Consider the following 20,429-nt stretch of genomic DNA (forward strand, 5'->3'; position numbering starts at 1 on the left):
CTAATGGAGGCCAAGGCAGACACTCTGGCCACCGAATGATTGCCTCTGCATCCCAGGAATTGGAGGAGAGCAAAGCCGGACCCAGACACTTGGCTCTCTCGCCCAAATGTGCACTTGCCCAGGTTCCCAAGGACAACTCCCCATGCTCTCTGCCGGGGGAGGGGGTGGTCTGCGGTCCTTAATGTGGGTACCACAGGTTTAGGAGCCTTTTGCTTACAAATTTAGAGTAAACAGATTCTCCTAAACCTTGCTTCCTTCCAATCCTCTTACCCTTTCAGTGCCCGACGCCTGTTTTTTAAATTTAAATAAGCCAGGATTTATAATCGAATAAATACTAAAAATCAGCTCCGAAGGTCTAGACGGCATCCTCCGGTATTTCTCAATCAAGGGGATGTTTTGGAGCCAAACAACCCAAATTCACCCCGGGTTTCCCAGGTCCTCTGATATACGCCGGTATTTTGAATTGAGCTACTAGTGCCCAAATTCAGGAAAGGAAATAACCTCCCTCGCAAAATGTTCTTCTTTTTCTCTTTCTCTGTACCCCGGAGAAGATTTCCAGGTTGCCGGCAGCGCGGACAGCGGGCAGAAAAGCGCGGAGGCAGCCGGCGGAGCCCGGGAGGCCCGGCGGCCGGGCGGCCGGGCTCAGAGCGGCCGGGATGCGGCCACAGCATCCGGCTAACTCGCACTGCTCGGCCTCTCGCTCCCGGCGCTCATTTTTTTCTCCCCCAATTTTAAGTTTTATTTGGGTCCGTGGATCAATTTAAAATGAGGTAAATTAAATGAAAGTAAAATAAATTGAAATAAAATAACCGAATAGCTCTTGCAGAAAATATTTGCGGGCTGAGCGGAAAGCCGGGAGCATCTCGAGGTTGGAGGCCTGTCTGGGCGGCCGGGAGGTTTCTGCTCGCCCGCCCGGCCTGTGCCCAACGCTGCCTGCCCACCCACTCGCCGGCCGGAGAAGGAGTGGATTTGGGTGGTCACCTTCCCTTTCCTTCTGCTCTTCCTTAGCTTGGGGACTAGAACTTTGGATTTCAGCTCTGTATGTTTGTGCCCCGTGGCGGTGCCGAGCCACAGCCTGGTGTGAAGGCTTAGATGAGGAAAGGTCTGTGGAACTCTGGGGTTTGGTTTGGCTTGGTTTTGTGAATGTGTGTGACTGAGCATGTGGACTCAAGGACGCGTTTACTAGGGGGCAAATGTGAGTCTGTGTGTTTATAAGCCAATGTGTGAGTGTTACCCTGGTATGTATAAATGTGTCTGTGAGTGAGTGTGAATGTAGGTTTACTTGTGTGAGTGAATGTGAATACATGTGTTCTGGAAAGGGTTTAGGATGTGTGAATGCTTGTATATTTATTTGTGAACATAATGAATATGGGTGTTTGTGACTCTGTATGACAAGGTATATATTTATGTGCAATGTCAGCCTGTAACTAAGAGTGATTGTGTGCATTTGTGTGTCAATATGTGTAAAAAAAGGGGGGGGGCTACATATGTGTGGTATCTGGCCAGAGCAAGGAACCCAAGGAAAAAGAGAGCAGATACCAGCGCATTAAGAAATGAGCCGCAGCAGAAGCTGGGCCCCGGTATGCATGAGTATCTCTCACCTACTCCCAGCCTTAGAGACACAGAAAATAGGACATATGTTTATTTTTAATTTTTTATTTCTCCATCTTTCAGATATACATAGAATGGAAAGAGGATCACAGGGCTGGCAGGAGCAAGGAGCAGTGGGCAGACCAGTTGCACAGAGGGTACACTTGAGCTAGTTGGTGGGTCCTTGGGGCTCCCTAAGGCCCCATCAGTGCCACTACTGGGAAGGCAGGGTGCTCAGGAAGACACGGAACCACACACAGTCCAGACCCACAGATCACAAAGACAGCATCAAAGAGGGGGCTTACAAAACAACAAGATTTTACCAAAGACCTTACAATTATAGACATAAAAAAGGGGAAGGCAAATTCCAGAAAGCTACAGAACAGGTAGATGATGTCCTTTCCATATAGTACAAAACAAACCTGACGGACTTTCCTATAGGTAGTATTTTTTTCAGTGTTAAGAAACCAAAATTTCACCTTCTCTTCTTAAAAAAAAAAAATTAACTGCTTTCCATTTAAATAGTTTTGTTTTTTGCTTTTTTTCCCTCTCTATTTGACTTGAGTTTCCTGGTTCAGTTCCCAAAGCTGAGCTTCTCTCACTTTCTCTCCCTTTCTCTTCTCTCTTCCTCTCCCCTTTCTCTGTCCCTCACTCTTCCTCATCCTCCTCCATCTCGGCCTTGTCCTGGCTGGCGGCCCCGGGGCCTGAGGTCTTGTTCTCTTTTTTCCACTTCATGCGGCGGTTCTGGAACCAAATCTTGATCTGTCTTTCTGTGAGGCAGAGCGCGTGCGCGATCTCGATCCGCCGCCGCCTCGTCAGGTAGCGATTGTAGTGAAACTCCTTCTCCAGCTCCAGGGTCTGATAGCGGGTGTAGGTCTGGCGTCCTCGCTTGCGGTCGGTCCCTGCTCAGAGTATTTACGGGAGAAAAGTCAGTGCGTGCAGAATAAGCCATAACAAGGAAAACCATGCAAGTGACCCTGGAGTGCGACTCTAGGCCTGCCCTGAGGGCTTTTCGCAAAAAGAAAAGGAGACAAACCGCCTTACAGGTCCAGTCTACCCCCTCCCCCATCCTGTTATGGAATGAGGAGGAGGTGAGAATTTGCAGATTTCCTTCGCGCAGTGGAGTTGGTCTGAGAGCAGTTGCCCTCTGCTATTTTCCAATGAGTGGCTGAGGTTCAGGCTGTCCTGCCTGCCCACCTGCCCAGACAACTCAGCCCTCCAAAGCAATCTTTGGGCCTCTGGGAAGGCACAGGAGGAGAGGAGAGACAGCAGCCTGGTTTGGGGTGGAACACTCAGTACCTGGCTGGTGGGGGCAGATGGGCAGGGGAGAGCTTCCCAGGTTAGGCCCCAAACCCTGAGGAAGCTGGAGGGAGGTTGTGCTGGGGGAGGTGCTGGTGCCAGCCCTCCTAGGAAGGAGACAGTGGGAGGAGGGGTTGGGGGCCTAATTTCAAGTCAGATAAAAGCCAAGCTGAAATGTTTATGAGCAGAAAAATTTGGGCTTTAATAAATCAGCTGGAAAGGCAGTTGAATTATGGAGCAGGTAATGGGAACTGTGACCACTAATACTGATGGAATAAGAGCTGGGCTTCTCTTGGCCCTCAACCCTGGCTGGACTGGGAGCCTCTGACCACATATCTTGGGTTTCCTGGATCTTGAGAGAGGCCTTAGAGTCCAGGGCAACACAAAGTCAGGAGACCCCCACAGTGCCTCTGGTCTCTTGGGGTTTCTGCAGTAGCTGCCTCAGCGGCCTGCACTCTCTAACTCTTGATTTGACTTCTTGGAGTCCTTGTTTCTCCCCCAAGAGGACATCCATCCTTCTGGAAGGACACTGGAAAACTTGTTGGCCAGTTCTCCAGGGGTGCTAGGAAGGGCACCTGAAGAAGTCAGCTGGGCTCCCCATGAGGCCTCTGCTCCATTCTCTAGTTCTCCTGCCTCCCCCTTCCCAAGTTCACTGGGGAGTAAGAAGCCTCTCTCTTTTGGCCTCCGCCCCCTTCTCTCCACCTGCCTCTGTGTCCCTGACTGAATCCTCATCTCTTCTCACACCCCCTCCTCCCGCAAGGCCTCTAGAGCCCACCTCTAATTGTCCAGAAGGGAATAATGGGGGAGCGGGTTGGCTGGGAGGAAAGAGGGAGGGGAGAACTGCTCAGAGCTACAGCCCCCTCCCCCAGACCTCATCCAAGCTGGGGCTGAAGGGACACACCCAGAGATGAGATCCCCGCCGGGGGAAGGGGGGGGGGACCCTAATGGCTATTCTCTGCAAACCCCAGCCTTCCTCCACAAGACAAACGGCCTCGTCTCCAGCCCGTGCCGGCGCGGCTGATAAATATTTAAAGCTAAAAGGCCAGGAGGAAGAGTGGGGGGTGGGCTGGGGGCTCAGAGCGCCGCGGCGTCGGCGAAGAGGGATCCGCCAGGGAAGCAGAGCGAGCCTGAGAGCACCAAGCAAAATTGGGAGGGGGGCGGCGCGCCGTGTCGCGGCTCGGGGGGGGGCCGCGTCCCCAGGGCCGATCTCCTACCAGGAGCACTCTGGACGCGAAGAAGGGCGGTTGGCCGGGAAGGGGGCGCCTTCCGGGATATGTGCCCGGGCCACTGCGGCTCGGGATGGCTCGGTGCGCGGCGTTACCTGAGCTTCGCATCCAGGGGTAGATCCGGAAGTTACTCTCGGCCGCCAAGTCCGAGTCCCTCTGCTCCTTGGCGCCCGCCGCCTTGGCAGAGTCGCCGGGACACACCCCGGAGAGGTTCTGCTCAAAGGGCGCGCAGTGCATGTTGAAGGAACTCGGCTCGAGCCCGTAGCCGGCCGCGTAGACGCCGGCTGCGCTCTGGCCCGCCATGCCCCCCCCGCCGGGGTACAAGCCCTGCATCGAGGCGGCGAAGGAAGCGCCCGAACCGGCTCCATAGCCCGGGCGCTGGGGGTTGGAAGCAAACGCACAAGAAGTTTGTTCGGGGAAGGCTCCGGTAGCGAAAACCGAACTTGCGGCAGGATATTTAGAAAATAAAGCATTCGCATAATACAATGAACTCATAATTTGGCCGGATGATTTGTAGGCAGGGACGTTTTAGTGTCGGTTTTACGAGATTCCTTGATATATTACAGAATTAGAGTCCAGATTTACACCAAAAAGGACCCCCTTTTTCCTCTCTGGACCACGTGACCCCGCCCACGTGACGTCCCCTCAGCCAATGGCCGAGCAGCCTCCCCACGGCTCCCGGTAATGTGGAAAAAATTGTGTGGCGTTGGATTTATAAAATATGATCAATAATGAATGGGAAAGCCAGGCCCTATGGATTGGGGCTGGGGGGCTCCAGGGCCGCTGTCGACCCCCGTGGGCTGGAGGCAGCTTGCAGGCGAGATTTGGAGGAGGAAGGGATTGAGTGGAAGGGAAAACAAATAACCTGAGAGGGATCCGAGTTGTCACCCACCCCCGCCCCATCCTCCCCAGCCCGTTACCCAGCCAGAAACAAACGCAGAGATTGCACACAACCGGTGGGTGGGGGCGGGCAGGCCAGGTCTTTATTAATCTGGAGTGATTCAGCCTGCCTGGCCCTTTGGGGAAACTTGGTCCGGACTTGGTCCGTTTCTCCTGAGGTGAGGCGCGAGGTGAGCCTGGCCTCACGCTTTCTCTGTGTGCGGCCCAGACAGAACGGGCAGGGATGCAGCGAGGTTTCGTGGGTGCTCCCAGCGGTGCGGGATCCAGCCCCAGGGGCGTTGGATGCTGCAGTTTCTGATGGCTTTAAAAAAAAAAAAAAAGGTTTGAAAATAAAAAAAAAAGGAAGAAGGTGGGGTGGGTGGGAAGAGAAAGGAAGGAGGAGGGTGGCCCGGTATGCTGCTCTGGTTCTGGGAGGCGGATGCCTCAGTCGAGCGTGGCTGCTGGAGAAGCAGAGCGAGAAAAGGAAGGAAGGCAGCGAACCACCACCTCGGCGCTGGGCGAAGGTAGCCAAGTCCCAGAAAGGGAGAGGCAGGGAAGAGCATCTCCCTTCTCCTTCTCCCCCCACCAGAGTACGAGAAAAATACAAATATAAGTCAGTTTAGCAGCTCGGTACTGAACCTCTACCCTTGCACACACAGACACACACACACACAGACACACACACACACACACACACGAGAGAGAACACGCAAAAACAAAGGGGGAGGTGCGGGGGTGGTGTGGGACAAAGTCAACAGCCCACGCGCATCTCTCCAGCGTGGCCTGGGCGCGAGGGTCTCCGGGGCCCGCAGCCTCGGAACGCGAAGGGAGGGGGTTTCTCTCGGCTCCCCTCCCTCGTTTCTCTCTCCTCCAATCGCGCGCAGCCGCCTCCCTCACCCCCTGCGCCCCTGGGCCAAGGGACTGCACCACCTGCCTCCAGCCTCCGCCCCCTCCTCTGCGCTGCCGGGCCTGGCGGGCTCTAGAGCCGATAGACCGGCTCCCCCCGCAAATCTGCAAGGCACTGGGAGCAAATGAGGAGAGCGGGTCGGGCCAGTCTCGGGTTCTCGCTTGTAAACTTTATTGTAACTCTTCCGCCCTTTTCAGGCGCAGACAACAGAACAAAGTATAGAGGAACAACAAAATATATAATTAGCCCTCCCTCCCCCCAATAAAGCAATTCACGGATACAGGATACATTCTCTTCACAGTAAACCTAAGAACACTTTTAACAATTGCCCACAGCGCGCATGCTAACTAAAGTAACCTCTTTTGAGAAACACTTAAGACGAAATTGTCAAACCAAAGCGGCGGGCGCGGGGGGGGGAGGGTGGAGGAAAAGAGAGAAGCCAGAGAGAAAGCCAGCGAGCTAGGAAGGACAGCGTGAGGGGGGGTGGGGGGGTGGGAGGGGAAATGAGGACAAGGCGAGAGAGAGAGAGAAAGAGAGAGAAAAGAGAGGGAGGGAGACAGAAAGAATTACGGCGTGAATAGGCAGTTTCATGTTGTTGGGAGAACTTAGCAGAAATCGGTACCTCGGTCATTACAAAGAAGCACGTTCAAAGGAAAAAAAGACCATTGCACAAGGAGGCTTTTTACATGGGGCGGGGGCGTGGGGGGGGGGGTGCTCAGCCAGGCCGCAGCCGCTTACCCTCGCAGGGCGAGGGAGTCCATGCTTAGAATCCTTTTCTTTCCCCCTGGCCCCCAAGAGAAGGGAAGGAGATCCACGGTAGCTCACACACAGAAGCTATTACGAGATACTACCACTAGCGGGGACTGGCGCGGCGGGGACGCTGCGGTGGGAGGCCAGGCTCCGGGCCCCGCTCGCGGGGCCAGAGCTCTCTCGGGCGGGGGCGGGCGACGGTGGCGCGGTCGGGGGACCGGCGGCCGCAGGGCGGCCGCGGCCCTGGCAGTCCCAGCTGGAGCCTACTTCTTGTCGCCCTTCTGCGCGTCTCCCTCGTCCGCCGCCTCCGGGGCCCGCTCCAGCTTCTGTTTCTCCAGCTCCTCCTGCTCGCATTTGCTGCTGGGGAACTTGTCTTTGTTGTTCTCTTTTTTCCACTTCATCCTCCGGTTCTGGAACCAAATTTTGACCTGTCTCTCTGTCAGTCCCAGTGCATGCGATACCTCGATCCGCCGCTTGCGAGTCAGATAGGGATTAAATAGGAACTCCTTCTCCAGCTCCAGGGTCTGGTAGCGGCTGTAGGTCTGTCGGCCTCGCCTGCGTCCGGCGGCTGCTGGGAATAGGGGAAAGGGCGAGACAGAGGAGAAGGGAGGGGAGGGTGGGGGAGGGGGCAGAGACGGAGAAGGTTGGAAGATTCGTGAACCAGCCTAGGAGACCAGTATATTAAGGGCAGGGGACCTTCTACCCCGCGCAGGGGCGGGAGCGCTGGGAGGCCGCGGTCAGTGGAGGGGGGGGGGGTGGTGAGGGGGATCAGACACCACTGAATCTAACGGAACCAGAAAGGGGTCCCCCCTCCCCTGGTAAGCAGCTCCAGAGAGTTGGGCGGGGGTGGTTGAATCTATTAAAAGTGCCATAAACTTTAGAAGGAAGGATGTGAAGGAGGGGGAAAAATAAGAATAAAAAAAGCCGGGATGGGGACGAATGGACCCACCTTGAAAAGCCCCCAGAGCCTCTGCCCCAGAAGAAAAGTTTCTTCAGGGTAATTAAACTATAAAGCAATTGAGAAGTGCAAAAGTTGAGCGCCCCCACTCCCGCCACCCTTTCTCCACTACCCCCCATAAAACAGTAAAAGGGGAAAAAGGAGGGGAAGAAGAAAAGTCAGGCAGGGTGAGGGGTTTATGGATTCAGGAAATGTCGCTTAGCGACCTCCTTCGAGGGAAACAAAAAGAAGAAAAGGAAGGAAAGGGAGGAAGGAAGGAAAGAAGGGGGAGGCTATCTGAAACGGAGCGAGCACGTCTTCCAGGAGCTGGGGACACCGCTGCCCGGCCTGCCCGGCCCCCTGCCCGTCCTGGGCCCCGGGTCTCCCTTCCTCCCCCGCCCCCCCGCCGGCCCCCGACGCGAGCTCACCTTGCGGGCGCATCCAGGGGAAGAGCTGTGTGGGCGACGGGCTCTGCTCGGACCCCTCGGCCTCCTCTCCCAGGCCGCTGGCGGCGGTGAGCTTGCAGTCGGCGTACTGCACCAGGTCTGGATCCTGCGCACCGAACAGGCTCTGCCGCTGCAGCGGGTCGTAGCCGTAGAAGTTGCCCGGGTCCCCGTGGCAAGCCACAGCGCACGGGTTCTGCTGGTAGGGAGCCGTGGACAGCGAAGACGGCCCGTGGTAGAACTCCTGGATTTGCGACGGGTGCTGGAAGCTACCGCCGCTGCTGGGACCGTACACCACGGTGGGTCGGCCGCCCAGGTCCTGGGCGAAGCCGCAGTCATAATAATTGGGGCGCAGGGACTCCCCGGTTTTGTATTTGGAGAACAGTGAGTTGACGAAATAAGAGCTCATTTTATTGAATTTTGAGGCGGCGGCGGCGGCGGCGGCTGTAGTTGGGGGCTGTTGGGGAGGGGGTGGGGAGGGGGAAAGGGAGGGAGAGAGAGAGAAAAAAACGCGGATTCGCCGGCTCCTAGTCACCCTCGCCAGGAAAGGAGACGGGAAGGGAGGAGGTGGGGGAAAGAAAAGAAAGAAAAGGCGAAGAAGATCTCGAAGCCACCACACTTTTTGTGATTTCCAGGAATAGAAAAGGACAGCGAAGCCTCCAAAAGTCTAAGCTTGCATGGCAGCCGCGGCTCGCTCGCCCTCCCCCCACCCCCCACCCCCCACACAAAAATATACCGCCACTTAAAGAGGTCCTCGCTTTACATTTCGAAGAAGGGATGCCAGTTCATAAACAGTTTTCGGTGATTTACTTCCCTGCAAATGAGTTGTTTCATATTTTGCACTGTCTTTTCATGATCATTTGCATCCATTAGAGACCCCGCATCCTATTGGCTTCTCCGTACTCCTCCCGGACAGAACGCAGAGCGAGGGTGAGAGCGAGGGAGAGCGAGCGAGAGAGAGAGCGAGAGCAGAGAGCGCCAGGGAGTGAGGAGACAGCGGAAAAAAAAAGGAGGGGAAGAAAAAAAAAACACCCAGGGAGAGAGAGGGGGAGAGGGGGAGAGAGGGGGGAAGGAGAGGGGGGGAGAGAGAGAATGAATACGGATTAAATCTGTTTAACTACCTACATTAATGAGATATCTCTTGCCTCACAACAAATCAAATACCTTCGCAGACCACCCCCAAAGACTGATGTGGGGGAGTCACGGAAAAAAACACGCACACACATACACAACGCGCCAGGCGTAGGCACGCTGTTAATTTCGCGATTTTAACGAGGCAGTTGGAGTCTTTTTAAATGTCAGGGTCGCTTCGGAAAAATGTAAAAGAACACGGTTTAATTGCGCCGAGTTTTAAAAGGTCCTATAAATGTAATTGGTATTTTAATACAAGTTATCAAATCATACAGCTTCCTCTCCTAAACATATTTTCAAACAAACGAGGTAGTCATATTTAAAGCTTTAATGATCAATTTCCTTATTATTGATAAAGGTTTAACTATCGTGTGGAGGGAATTGGCTGGGTAACCGGCCCCCCAAAAAACGGCTGTAAACTCTTTAACAAACTATAAAACGCAATAAAGCCGAGTCTGTTGTTGTTTATGCCGCAGCGCATAAAAGCTGTTAGCATTTTACGAGTTCTTTCCTCTACAGCTATAAAACTGCAGCTTCGATCGCCCCCGCCGCCCGACTGCAGCACGGTGGGGGTGACAAAGCCGAAATGAGAATGATTATGAGGGTTTTTTTTCGGCGCAAACGGTGACTTTTCTGAGATTTTCCGCCTCCTTCAGCTGTGGGAGCACCTGCCCCCACTCCCTCTCTGGAGCCCCCAAAGTAGCCCTCTCTGCCCCACCCAGGCCACTCACCAACTTTCCTTCGTTAAACAAACAAGGTTTTTCTTTGGAGAAGGGATCCAGGAGGGCTTGAGGAGGCATCCCGAGGAAGAGCTGAAACTTTCTGGTTAATGGGCAGTGGAGAAATCCTGAACAAAGCTCACCCTGCAACTCAATCTGTAGTTTAACACAGCCTTGGGTGGCCTGAGAAGGGGGTGCTAGAATGAGGAGGGGGTCTCTAGAAGGCACTGGGGCCCAGTAAGCAAGCCTTTAGGAGACCAACTCTGTGTGATGGGAGAGGGGTCTGATGCCACCCGCAGGATAACACCAGCTGGGCTGCCCTAGTCCTGCACCCAGGCCTTGGGACCCAGTAACCAAGCCCAACTGGCTCCCAACCTTTTCAGGCCAGTTCACTACGCCTTCCACATCACCACTAGGTGAGAGGGCACCAACGGGCCAGCAGCACATCAGAGGGAGGGGAGAGCAACTGAGGCTGCCTTCCCGGTGTCTGGCCTTGGTGCCCACAGTCTTGTGCCTTCCTTCCTCTGCCCTGGGCAGTGACTGCAGAGGGTGTGTGGGGAGGGGCACCTTTTAGCCTTCACTGTCCTTTCAGCCACTGTCACTGCCTCACCTGACCTTGGGGTGGAGGGATTTGGATACAGCAAGGCCAGAGTTCCCCATGTTCTCTCCTTTCCCCTTGGGCGCCTCTAGTTAAACCTGGCTCTCCCTCCAGATCTAAGGACCTAGGGCCTGAAACACAGAGTGCAGAACCCAGCTGACTGGGTGCCACCCTGTCTTGCCAGTTGCCTTTGCCGGCCTACGGCCTAGTGACAGTGGCGGCCAAGCTTTAGAAGGCCCCAAACTGAGAATCGGAACCAATGGCTTCCTGAAGAGGCTCCTTGACCAACGAAAGGAAAGAAGGAAGGAAGGGAGACAGAGAAAGACATTTTCTAGCAACAAAGGTGGAGGCTTTACAAATACATTCAGTCTATTGTTTATTCATGAGAGAGTGGCTTGCTTTTGGAGGGGTGTTTTGGGGGGTTCCACTCATCTTCCCCTTTGTAAAAATGAAACCTATTACCTCTTCTAAGGGGAAGGTACCACTGGGGCCACTTGATCCTTCAAAAGTGAATCTGAAGACTGGAGAGGGGCTGATAGGGAAAGGGAGAAAGGAGAAAAGGAGAAAGGAGAAAAGGAGAGGAGCAAATCAGGGTCTTGAATGTTTAGTGCCTGGCTGATAGGTGGTGAGGCAGCGGGAGGCAGAGTTAAGTTGTTGCCGAAGCGAACATTTTTATCAAGTGCAGGGGATTTTATGGTCATGATTTGAGGACTCACCGGTGAGGTAGAAATTCAATGGCTTGTTCTAAATCATCCCTACACCGTGCCAGAAATTCCTGATGGAAGGAAAATGTTTCTATTATAAGAAAAAACAAGAAAGAGCGAGGAGATAATTTATAAACACCCAACGGAGCGCAGATTTATTAGAGAAACTCAAGTTGAGAAACTCCGCTTTCCGCTTCGCACCCGGTCCAGGGGGAGGAGAGGCGAGGCTGCAGAGTGGCTAATTTTAAGGAGAAGGGGGGCATCTATTTCTCGCGCAGGTTTGTCCGAAATGGGGAACAAGGATCGGGCCGGGCCGGTTGGGGAGGAAATGGGAGATTTGGAATCTAAGGGGCTATGGGCAGGGGCTGACAGCGCGCGGGTCACCGAACGACAAACGCCTGGAGTCCAGGCCTCCAGCTGCTAACTTGAGAAGGGACTGGTGCTCTCCAGGTCTGCCTGAGGCCGGGGCCAGAGCGCACGGAGCCGGAGCTCTCACCTGGAAACCACGGGACGCGGGGAGAACCGAGCCCGTGCTTCCTGCACTGCGCCTGTCCCCACAGCCACGCAGAAAACGCACTCTTTTCTGGCGGCCCAACTTGGCCCAGAACTACTCAGGAAAAACCCGAGCCTTTCGCACCTCGCCGTCCTGGGGAGCCCCTGCCCCAGCCTGGATCGCCCGGAGCCGCCCCGCCCAGCCCCGGCCACATACAAAGGCTCTGGAGCCTCGGTCCTTGCCGAGCCGCAACGCCGGCTCTGGGCACCTCCGAATCCCCGCCAAAGCCACGGATCCGTTCCCCCTATAGTGCCCTTATCCCCCACCCGGCCTGGCTCACCCGGTTCCCTCTCCCGCCGATCTTGCAGCAGCCTGGGGCGGCTTTCTCTCCATCCGACCCGCTTCTGCCCGCTCGCCCTCTCACCTGACCTGCTCACCCGTATCCGCAGGCATTCTTCTCGCCCCCATCCCGGAAAATCTCATTTTTCTGAACCAATCCTCCTCTTTTATTTGGATTCACTGGTTCTATAGTTACTATTATTCCCCATTTTCATGCATTTGTTGTCCCACGGAACATAGAAACTGGGTGAGAAGCCCTGAGCCCTCCTTCTGGGGGAAATAAAAAAAATGATCATTTGAGGAGAGGAGGTCAATCAACATCACTATATCTTAAATCTATAAAATGGGGGAAACGGCCATAATGAACCCTATTTTTATTCTGGGCAAATAATTCATGACTTTTGGTAGCGCTCAATTCATAGATTTCAGGGCCGACCGAGGTGCGAGGTGCATCAGCAGCGCCCGAAGCCGCCGCACCGGGGATTTTTCACGTGGAGCAAGGATGCCATCTAGCGGCCGTGTTGAGGAAAGGCGCCGCCGCCACCTCTCTCTCCTGCCTCTCCGAGAACCTGCCACCGTGCCAACAACCCCGAGAAACTTTCAATATTAACCTAAAAGGAGAGGAAAATGAGAGCGTGCGAAGGGGAAGGCGTCGGAAATCAGGAAATGGTTCATGAAATTGTGCAGTTGTTAGAGATTTAAAAAAGAGAGAGAGGAACAAAAAGAGAGAGATGGTGGGAAGGGAAAAATAAGTCAACTTTTCTCTCTCTCACCCCCCACCTCAAGCCCTTAATTTCGGGCGGTGACGGCCGAGCAGTGCGCCTAGTATGGCCCCTAAAAGGGGGAGCCGAACACTTTTCAAACCCAACACGATTGTTTCAAATTCTGAGGGAAAACAATTGGGCTTTCTGTGGGGGGAGAGGAGGCCCGAGAGGGTGGGACAGGACTAAAAGGATCAAGAGGCTGCTCGCGCCCAGACGTCTGGCCCCGCCGGACCTGCGTGCGTGTGTGTGTGTGTGTGCCCGCGCGCGTGTGCAGGGGGCTTCTCTTTATGACGCCCGATTGCGGGAGGGGGGGCGCTTACGAGGAACAAAGACTAGAGTCTCAATTGCGTTCTGTGAAGCGTTTGTGACAACAAAGTGTTCTTCCCTCGCCCCTCCCTCCTCGCCCCTCTTTGCCCCCTGGGGCCACCCGGAAACCCCGCGCCCCGCGCTCCGGGCGGGTGTGGGTGGGGGCGGCTGAGCCAGGCCCACCCAATCGCCCGCCAGGCCGGGAGCCCAGGCCCAGCTGTGGCTCTCTCAGCTCCGGAAAGTTTCCCCTCACTGTTTGCTTTGCTGCTGTTTAGTTTCTTAACCTTCAGAAATTTATACGCTATAAACTTTTATAGCGGTCATATTCTTTTATTGCTGCGCACACGGCATTGAATTCCTCTCCCGGCTTCTCTCTGGCTCGCACTCTCCCGGTCCCCCTCTCTGAATCTCTCTCTTTTATTACAGCAGATTTCCCCATCTCCGGCTTCCGAGCCTCTGCATCTTCGTCTTTGTTTGTCTTTAAAGAAGCCACCCGAGGCTGGGGACCCAGACGCCGCCGCCGGAGGCTTCCCGGGGCGCCCTCGCCCCCCTACCCGGCAGCACTCCGTTCAGTTCCTGCCTCTCTTTTTGCGTTTTCCTTTTGGCGGAATCTGGCCTTCTCAGCTCCGTCTCAGCTCAGGCTGGCTCCTGGGAGCCCAGGATGGGGAGGGAGCCTAGTCTACGCAAGTTCTAAAGGCAGATTCACTTGATATACCGACTGGAACCCTCGGAGGAGAACGCGGGTTGGGGCCCCGGCGTACCAGGAGCTTCGCGTTCTCCTGCCTCCGGCTGTCTCTCCGATCTTGCGTTCGCTGGAGAGGGGTAGGCCTGGCCTTTTCGCTTCCAGGCCGGTTTCACAAGGGCCAGGCTTTGTCCCCACCTCTATCCCAACCTCAGGGTCTCCGCGGACTGCAGCACCGTTGGGTGGGCCCGGTGGGAGTCTCCGGCAGGAGTCCGGTGCCCAAGAGCCAGCCCGGCAGAAACGGAATCCCAGCGCCTGGATGAGAACCGCCTGGCGGCCGACAACAGCGCTCCTCATCTGAGGCTTTGGTGGTGGACGCCGCAGTCTGAGGGACAGAAAGGTGCCTTTTGAAACCGAATTTAGTTTTGGGGTCCGACTGGGGAAGGGATTCCCACCCCCGCCCCGCCTCAACCATTTCTGTTCGACACACAACTGTCTCTCCCAGCCTGAAAGAGCTGCCTCCCCAGGCCCCACTCCCACCAAACTCCACCCGCATTCCACCAAGGCTGCGACCCCGAGGCTCAGATTGGAGCCTCAGACTCCAGGTGGGGATTGAAAACCTAGGGTTCACTCTTTTTGAGGGGTGGAAGAAAGGACAGCCTGGCCTTGTGGAGGCCTCTATTTGCATCCTGTCCCTCTGCTGCAGGGAATAGCAGAAAGAAGTTACTGCTCTCTTCACTTGTGTGACATTTTAAAGTGACCAAACCAAGATGCCTTTCTCAGCCAGCTGAGAGGACCTGCTTCCAGGCATGGCAGGGCAACCTTGCCTTTCCTCTGGCTCTGGAAGTGGTGGGGAAGTCTCCAGCATAACTTAAGAGGAAGGTCTCATTGCTCCCTGCAGACCCAGACCCTATCTCTCATCTTTCTTTCCTTTTCTTCCCCTCCAGTCTCCCAGCCCTCCTGTTGGAAGGTTCTTCTCAGTTTAAACAGAGGTCCTGGGTCCACACCAGCTCTCAGCTCCTGCAGGAAGCCCACCCTACAAAGTCTAAGGAGAAATCTCTTGGGCACAGGACTTTTCTCTTTTTTTCCAAGCCACCCTCTTGGAACTAGCACCTCTACTTCTGGTCAGGTGAGGAGAGCCAACACAGAATGACACACGAGAGGCTTATTGTCTAGAGTGATATATATTTTTTGTTCTTTTTCTTGTTTCTTTTTCTTCCAAAACAATCAGAGCTCTAAGCCCTTCACCCTCCCCTCTCCCACCCACAACCCTCCCTTGTAAGTGACAACTGAAAACAGGCGAGACGATCACCCCCAAAGAAATCACAAAACACAGCACAATTTCACGACTGCCACCGACGAAGCAAAAAAAGTTCTACTGGAATGTCCCCTTGCAGGGTCGGGATTAGCAGGAGCCAGAGTCTATGAATTGAGGGCGGTTGGAAAGGGGGGGAAGCAGGGGGAAGAAAGGAAGCAGAGAGTAAGCCCTAGTCTAACGCTTAGGTGCGATTTCGGCCTCTTTCCTTAGCAAGCGGGACTGCTCCCCAGAAGCGTGCGCGCGCAGGTCGCCATCCAGGCGGGTCTCAGCGCTTCTGCGCTGAAGCGGCAGCTGCCAAGCCCAAGGCTCCTCCGCAGGGGTCGGACTGGGCAGGACTGGAGGAATAAGTCAAGCTCCGCAAGCCCAGAGTTTTTGCTCCTCCCTGTCCTCCACGACTTGCTCTGGAGAGAAGCCCAGGAATCGATGCACAATAAATTCTCCATCGGGTTCTCCTGACCTGCTTTCCCGCCTAAGGAGGAGTAGAGCTAGCAGAGGATGGAGGGTGGAGAGGGGGGTTCTACAGGGGTGACTTGACTCGCTGGTGCAAGGTGGACTGGCCGAACAGAGTTGATTTCAGAGCTGGGGAGGATGCAGAAGAATGCAGCAGGGCCGGTGTCAAGCAAGAGAAGCCACAGTCTCTGTCAAGCAGGGCACAGATGAACAGGAGGATGACATTGTCAAGGCTTATGACCCACGATCTGACCTCCTTTTGTTGGAAGGATAGGAAAACAACATGCAGAATTAAACATTTCCTGCAGCAAAACGTGTGTATGTGGACTACTTTCATAAAACCTAAGAGACTCTCATAAGACCACCACTGCCTTTCCTTGCCCTTTCTAGCCCACCAGCTGGGGAACTGAGTTTATCCCATTTGGCCTTGAGTCCATGCCTGGGGACAGTTAAGGAGTCCATGGGGGTGGTGTTGTGATGCTGGGCCCCTTGAACTGCAGCGCCTCATTCAGGAATGTGTCTCGAGACATCTTCTTGGTGTGTTTTGCATTAGGGGTAGACCCTGGACTTTTCTGATGGTCTAGGGGCTATTCTGCCAGATGTGGGGTGTGATGGCACTTGGGGTGTCACTTGAGTGTTGACTGTGGGCTTTTCCCATTGTTACTGTGGGCTCCAGGCTTTATGCAGGCGGGCATCTGTTGGGCTGTGTGCAGTTGGAGTGTCCCCGGGTGACTTTGGGATAGGTGTGTGGGAAGGAACAGGCAGGTTGGAAGTGAGGAACTGGGGTTGCCCAGAAAAATTAGGAGGGTTACTAGGGACTCTACTAGGGGTTGTCTTTCCTTGTGGCCCATCACCTTCTTAGGAATCAACTACATCTACCTTCTAAATCAATAAAAACTCCTCCTGAGACCCAGGGAGAAGAGAAGGACAGGTGAGGGCAAAGGAAAGGAGAGAGCCTCTAGATACAGGAAAGGACTTTGAAGAGAAAGATCCCCTTCCCCATTCACTTGAATACATCCCAGACAGCACTGGCTGTGCAGCCATCACTTATAAATAAGTGTGAGATGGAGAAGGGGTAGGGGGGGCTAGAGGAATCTTTACTCTTTGCCCTGTTCCTTATTCATTTTCTTCATTTTCATCCGCCGGTTCTGAAACCAGATTTTGACTTGTCTCTCACTCAGATTGAGGAGTCTGGCCACTTCGTGCCTACGGTCCCTGGTGAGGTACATATTGAACAGAAACTCCTTCTCTAGCTCCAGCGTCTGGTATTTGGTGTAGGGACAGCGCTTTTTCCGGGAAGAGCGAGCGTGCAGCCAGTTGGCGGAGGGGTTGGCTGAAAGAGAAGCAGCGATAGAATCAAAGAAAGGAAAGGGGGTGAAGGGCCCCTGTGTTCTCCTTCCAAGAGGGTGCCCCTTTGGTCTCTACTCCCCATTTTGCATTAGAGAAAGGGCCACCTGGGCCTTCAGCTCCCAGAAAGGGTCTCAGAGATGGGCCAGGAGTTGCTATAGATACTTCCAGGTGGGAAATTTGGGGACAGGATAGAGCCAAACCTGTGCCAGGCATCCCACAACTTCCCAAGCTTTCCCTGTCCCAGGCCCTCTCTCAGTCTCTTTCTCGGCTTGGGTCAGAACTGGTTAGGATTCAGGTCAGAGCCCAGCCTGGCTGAAGCCCCCTCCCCCACCAGCTCTACAAGACTAACTAGAGGTGGCTGGCTGACTGAAGAGTACTAGCTCTAAGTCTGAGAGGTAAGAGAAAGACTGAGCTGGGGGAGAGGAGAGTGGCTTCTGCCCAGCCAAACTGAGGGACCTCCTGGCCCTCCAGTCCAGTGCACCCTCCTGTCTTAATCACAAGCTTGGGTCTCTTGGCCACATGGCAGCAGGCATATGTGTCTATGTGATATCTCGCTGCCCCCCCCCAACACCACACACCACAAATATGGTTTGCATTTAGAGACGCAAACATTCAGCACACTCCAATTCACATGCAACCCAATTACAACCATTTATCACCTCCAGCCTGTGGACAAGAGAGCGCTGGGGGCTCACAGATAACTTATGGTTGCAATAGTCTCCGTTTCCGCTCCTGCTCATCTCGCAGTTTGGTTAAAGCAAGTTCAGGGAAATTGGGATGCAAGATTGCTCCAGTCCCAAGGTGGGGAGCCATGGATCATGTGGGGGTAACAGAAGTCCATCACAGCACACCTAAATCCAACTGGCTCCACCCGGTGAGAGGGAACAGAGAAAGGGGTGATTGAGGGGAAGTGGGGGATAAAAAGGAAACAAAAATATATGCAGGCTTCTCTTCTCCTTACCCCTAAACTCAGAAAAGTTGCCAAATAAAGCAGAGTTAATTAAAAATAGCAGCCACCCTCTGCTAGATTCCTTCATCTCAAATGAAAAGCACTGAATTTTTTTTTAAAGTAATAATAATCTGGTTCATCCTACACTAAGTACCCTGTCTTACCAATTTGCAGTGCTATTTCCTTAATGTGATTGCCTGGGATGAGACCCGCAGTCACATTAAATATGAAAGAGGAAAAAAAAACTGTTAATAATTGATCCTAGCCAAACTACTGCCTTGCAATAATGGACTTTCCAGGCAGAGTTTGAGGGCCTGGGGTGGGGGGCCTGCTTGGGTGTGAGCAGGAAGGCTTTGGGAAGAGCCGTGTTACCCAAACGTCAGCTCTTGTGATCCTACCTGGCAGGTTGGAAGGGGTGACCTGAGGGAGTAGGGCAACTCTCTTCCCTCCAGCAGGCAATAAACCCCAAAGGACCCGTGGGTCACTCTGTTGGTGGGAAATCCGGCAGGGCAAGCAGAGACTTAAAAAATCTGACCCTCACTCTTGAAAAAGAGTAAGGGGTGAGGACTTGTCCCCACCAGCCTGCAGGTTATTGTTTGGGGCCTGAGGTCCGACCAACTTGCCCTTCTCAGCCTTAAAAAACGAAAAATCCGAGACTTTCTGATCCCCTTAGGGAGCAGCACCTCCTGGAAATTAGTCAGACTGGGGTTCCTAGAGGGGGTGCATTTGGAGGGGTGGGAGACGGTGAGAAACTATCTTCCGAGGATAAGGTTCTCCGCCTCTCCGCAAGCCTCTCTTCCCCCCACCCTTCCTCTCCCCAGGGTCCTTTTGGGATCTCTCTCCACGCCGCGGGTCGGCCCTGAAGTTCGGAAGCGATTCCTCGACTCCCCGCGAGGCGGACAGCTCCGGCTGGAGCTAGGGAGCCCTGCGGAGAGCAGCGGGAACCGCAGGAAAGGAAGCCGCAACCCGGGCGAGGATGCCAAAGGAGGGGAGGGGGCGACCGGAGGAAAGGCTCCTGGGGAGGGGCCGGTGCATCCCGGGAGCGGGCTCAGTCTCTGGGTCCTGGGCTTCCCCCGCCCCTCCCGGCGCCGGCTGCGGACCCTGAGCGGCTACTGAGCGAGATCTGCTAGGAACAATCCTCCGCCAAGCTGTTGCATCGCAAATAAAATCCTAATGAGCCCCCTCCCACTTCCCCTTGGCCGACTTTTACGGTGTGCGCGTGGCGCGGGGAGCCCTGCCAGCCGTGCAGGGCCCGGCTTCCCGGCGCGCTCCCGCCCTGGCCCGCGCGGGCTCTCGGCCTCTCTGGCTGCCTCCCCGGCCCCGCCAGCTCCTCTTCCAGCCGGCGGTTATCGGCCTCTTCCCGGGCTTTCGGAAGGCCTCCGGGGGCGTGGGGGAAGAGAGGCCGAGAGAACGGCGAGCTGGTCCCTGAGCCCCGGGTTCCCGCTGGACTTGACGGAGTGGGGCGGCGCGCCTCCAGCGGCCTCAGTCTCCCTTTCTGGAGCACCCAGCTGCCTCCCTTCCTTCCTCCGTCTTCCCTCCGCCCTCGCCTTGCTCTCTGGCCATCGCCGCGGTTTCCCTTCACATTGTCCGCAGTTTATTGCCTCTCCCCTCCCCTCCCCCTCGCCTGGCCTTCGGCCTGGGTATTTCCTCACTTTTTATAACTTACTTTGATCCGGCCTCTCTTTGTCCTCGCTTCCTTCGCAAATTTTATTGTCCCCGTAGCCGGGTCTTTGATTAGACAGGACGGCCTCCCTGCCCGCCGAAGTTTCCAAACTGTACTCGGGCGTGCCCTGCTTGAGCAGCTCCCCAGGCGCGCCCAGCAGCGGCTCCGCCTTCACAGCCGCCTGGCCCTGCCCCGGAGCAGCTTCGCCGCGCGGCGCCGGCTCCAGCCAGGTGCGGAGGTACCTGCTCTCGGCCGGCGGGACGCCCTGGGGCTGGATGTAGGGGTGGTAGACGGACGGCAGGCTTCCGGACGCGTGCGGGCTCAGCGGCGCCCAGGATGCGCCGAACACTGGCGCTTTGGGCTGGAAGCTGCACGAGGGGAACTCCAGGTGCTCCGCGTGGCCCGGCTGCCGGGGGCTCGCGTACTGGCCGGAAGGAAACTTGGCTGGAGGCGCGTCCTCACTCTCGTGACTTATGATCGAGTCGACATAATAGCTGCTAAGCGTCCCAGAAATGGACATTCTCAGACATTATCCGGGCGCTCGCAGGGGGAAGGGAAACGCTCGCGCGCGGCGCTCAAGCAGGGAGAGGTGGCACCCGGACCGGTGTGAGGGCTTTCGGACGCGACCCCCCCAGCCCCCCACCCTCCCACCCCCACCCCCTGCTCAACTTCTCAGCCAACAAAGTACAGTGGAGCAGCCCGGCTCAGCGCTCCTTGCAAAATGATTGGTCAAAGTTTTTCCGACTGCCTGATAAAGCGTCAGCTCCGACATAAATCAATCGGGCGAGGGGGCTGCGCTCTCGCTGTCATACGTCCGCACCGCATTCCATATCGAGGATGGATTGTTTTATGCTGATGCAATGTGCTATCACGTCAGGGCTCCGGCGGCCACGTAACCTCAGCCCAAGCTGCCGTCCGCCCGCCCCCCACCC

At 55.3% G+C, this 20,429-nt stretch overlaps 4 protein-coding genes across 7 annotated transcripts in view; all 4 read right to left on the bottom strand.

The window, feature by feature from the left end:
- Nucleotides 1-1,640: 1,640 nt before the first annotated feature.
- On the bottom strand, nt 1,641-4,772 carry HOXB7 (homeobox B7). Of its 2 annotated transcripts, none has more exons than XM_006049712.3 (2): nt 4,211-4,746; nt 1,641-2,492 (listed from the first exon to the last, which is right to left on the bottom strand). In XM_006049712.3, exons 1-2 carry the CDS (start codon nt 4,608-4,610, stop codon nt 2,239-2,241), a joined length of 654 nt encoding a protein of 217 aa, XP_006049774.1. In that variant the 5' UTR covers nt 4,611-4,746; the 3' UTR covers nt 1,641-2,238. The 2 variants fall into 2 exon arrangements, with proteins under 2 accessions (XP_006049774.1, XP_044795005.1); XM_044939070.1 differs by having other exon boundaries at nt 2,353-2,492; nt 4,104-4,772.
- A 1,278-nt stretch (nt 4,773-6,050) lies between these two features.
- On the bottom strand, nt 6,051-19,637 carry HOXB8 (homeobox B8). 3 transcript variants are annotated; one of them, XM_044939065.1, is made up of 4 exons: nt 19,501-19,637; nt 11,196-11,254; nt 8,017-8,488; nt 6,051-7,222 (listed from the first exon to the last, which is right to left on the bottom strand). In XM_044939065.1, exons 3-4 carry the CDS (start codon nt 8,438-8,440, stop codon nt 6,915-6,917), a joined length of 732 nt encoding a protein of 243 aa, XP_044795000.1. In that variant the 5' UTR covers nt 8,441-8,488; nt 11,196-11,254; nt 19,501-19,637; the 3' UTR covers nt 6,051-6,914. The 3 variants fall into 3 exon arrangements, with proteins under 3 accessions (XP_044795000.1, XP_044795001.1, XP_044794999.1); XM_044939066.1 differs by lacking the exon at nt 11,196-11,254 and having other exon boundaries at nt 6,051-7,219; nt 8,017-8,936; nt 19,501-19,629; XM_044939064.1 differs by lacking the exon at nt 11,196-11,254 and having other exon boundaries at nt 8,017-8,936; nt 19,501-19,629.
- Nucleotides 11,262-20,429, bottom strand: part of LOC102400068 (predicted GPI-anchored protein 58) — a 30,010-nt gene continuing 20,842 nt past the window's right edge. Inside the window, exon 4 of the mRNA XM_044939067.1 lies at nt 11,262-14,152. Coding sequence (XP_044795002.1) covers nt 13,765-14,152 — 388 coding nt within the window. The 3' untranslated portion in view covers nt 11,262-13,764. The remainder of the gene's footprint in view (nt 14,153-20,429) is intronic.
- Nucleotides 15,152-20,128, bottom strand: HOXB9 (homeobox B9). The gene is made up of 2 exons (XM_006049705.3): nt 19,501-20,128; nt 15,152-16,868 (listed from the first exon to the last, which is right to left on the bottom strand). The coding sequence occupies exons 1-2, from the start codon at nt 20,015-20,017 to the stop codon at nt 16,633-16,635; spliced, it is 753 nt and encodes a 250-aa protein (XP_006049767.1). The 5' UTR covers nt 20,018-20,128; the 3' UTR covers nt 15,152-16,632.

Source organism: Bubalus bubalis, chromosome 3 (genome assembly GCF_019923935.1).
Source record: "Bubalus bubalis isolate 160015118507 breed Murrah chromosome 3, NDDB_SH_1, whole genome shotgun sequence".
NCBI classification, from domain to species: domain Eukaryota; kingdom Metazoa; phylum Chordata; class Mammalia; order Artiodactyla; family Bovidae; genus Bubalus; species Bubalus bubalis.

Coding starts and splice junctions, on each gene's coding strand:
- HOXB7 (XM_006049712.3), bottom strand. CDS start 4,610: ATGAGTTCATTGTATTATGCGAATGCTTTATTTTCTAAATATCCTGCC. Junction 2,493..4,210: donor CCCCTGGATGCGAAGCTCAG/GTAACGCCGCGC, acceptor TACTCTGAGCAG/GGACCGACCGCAAGCGAGGA.
- HOXB8 (XM_044939065.1), bottom strand. CDS start 8,440: ATGAGCTCTTATTTCGTCAACTCACTGTTCTCCAAATACAAAACCGGG. Junction 7,223..8,016: donor CCCCTGGATGCGCCCGCAAG/GTGAGCTCGCGT, acceptor CCCTATTCCCAG/CAGCCGCCGGACGCAGGCGA.
- HOXB9 (XM_006049705.3), bottom strand. CDS start 20,017: ATGTCCATTTCTGGGACGCTTAGCAGCTATTATGTCGACTCGATCATA. Junction 16,869..19,500: donor CAAAGAGAGGCCGGATCAAA/GTAAGTTATAAA, acceptor CTTCTCTTTCAG/CCAACCCCTCCGCCAACTGG.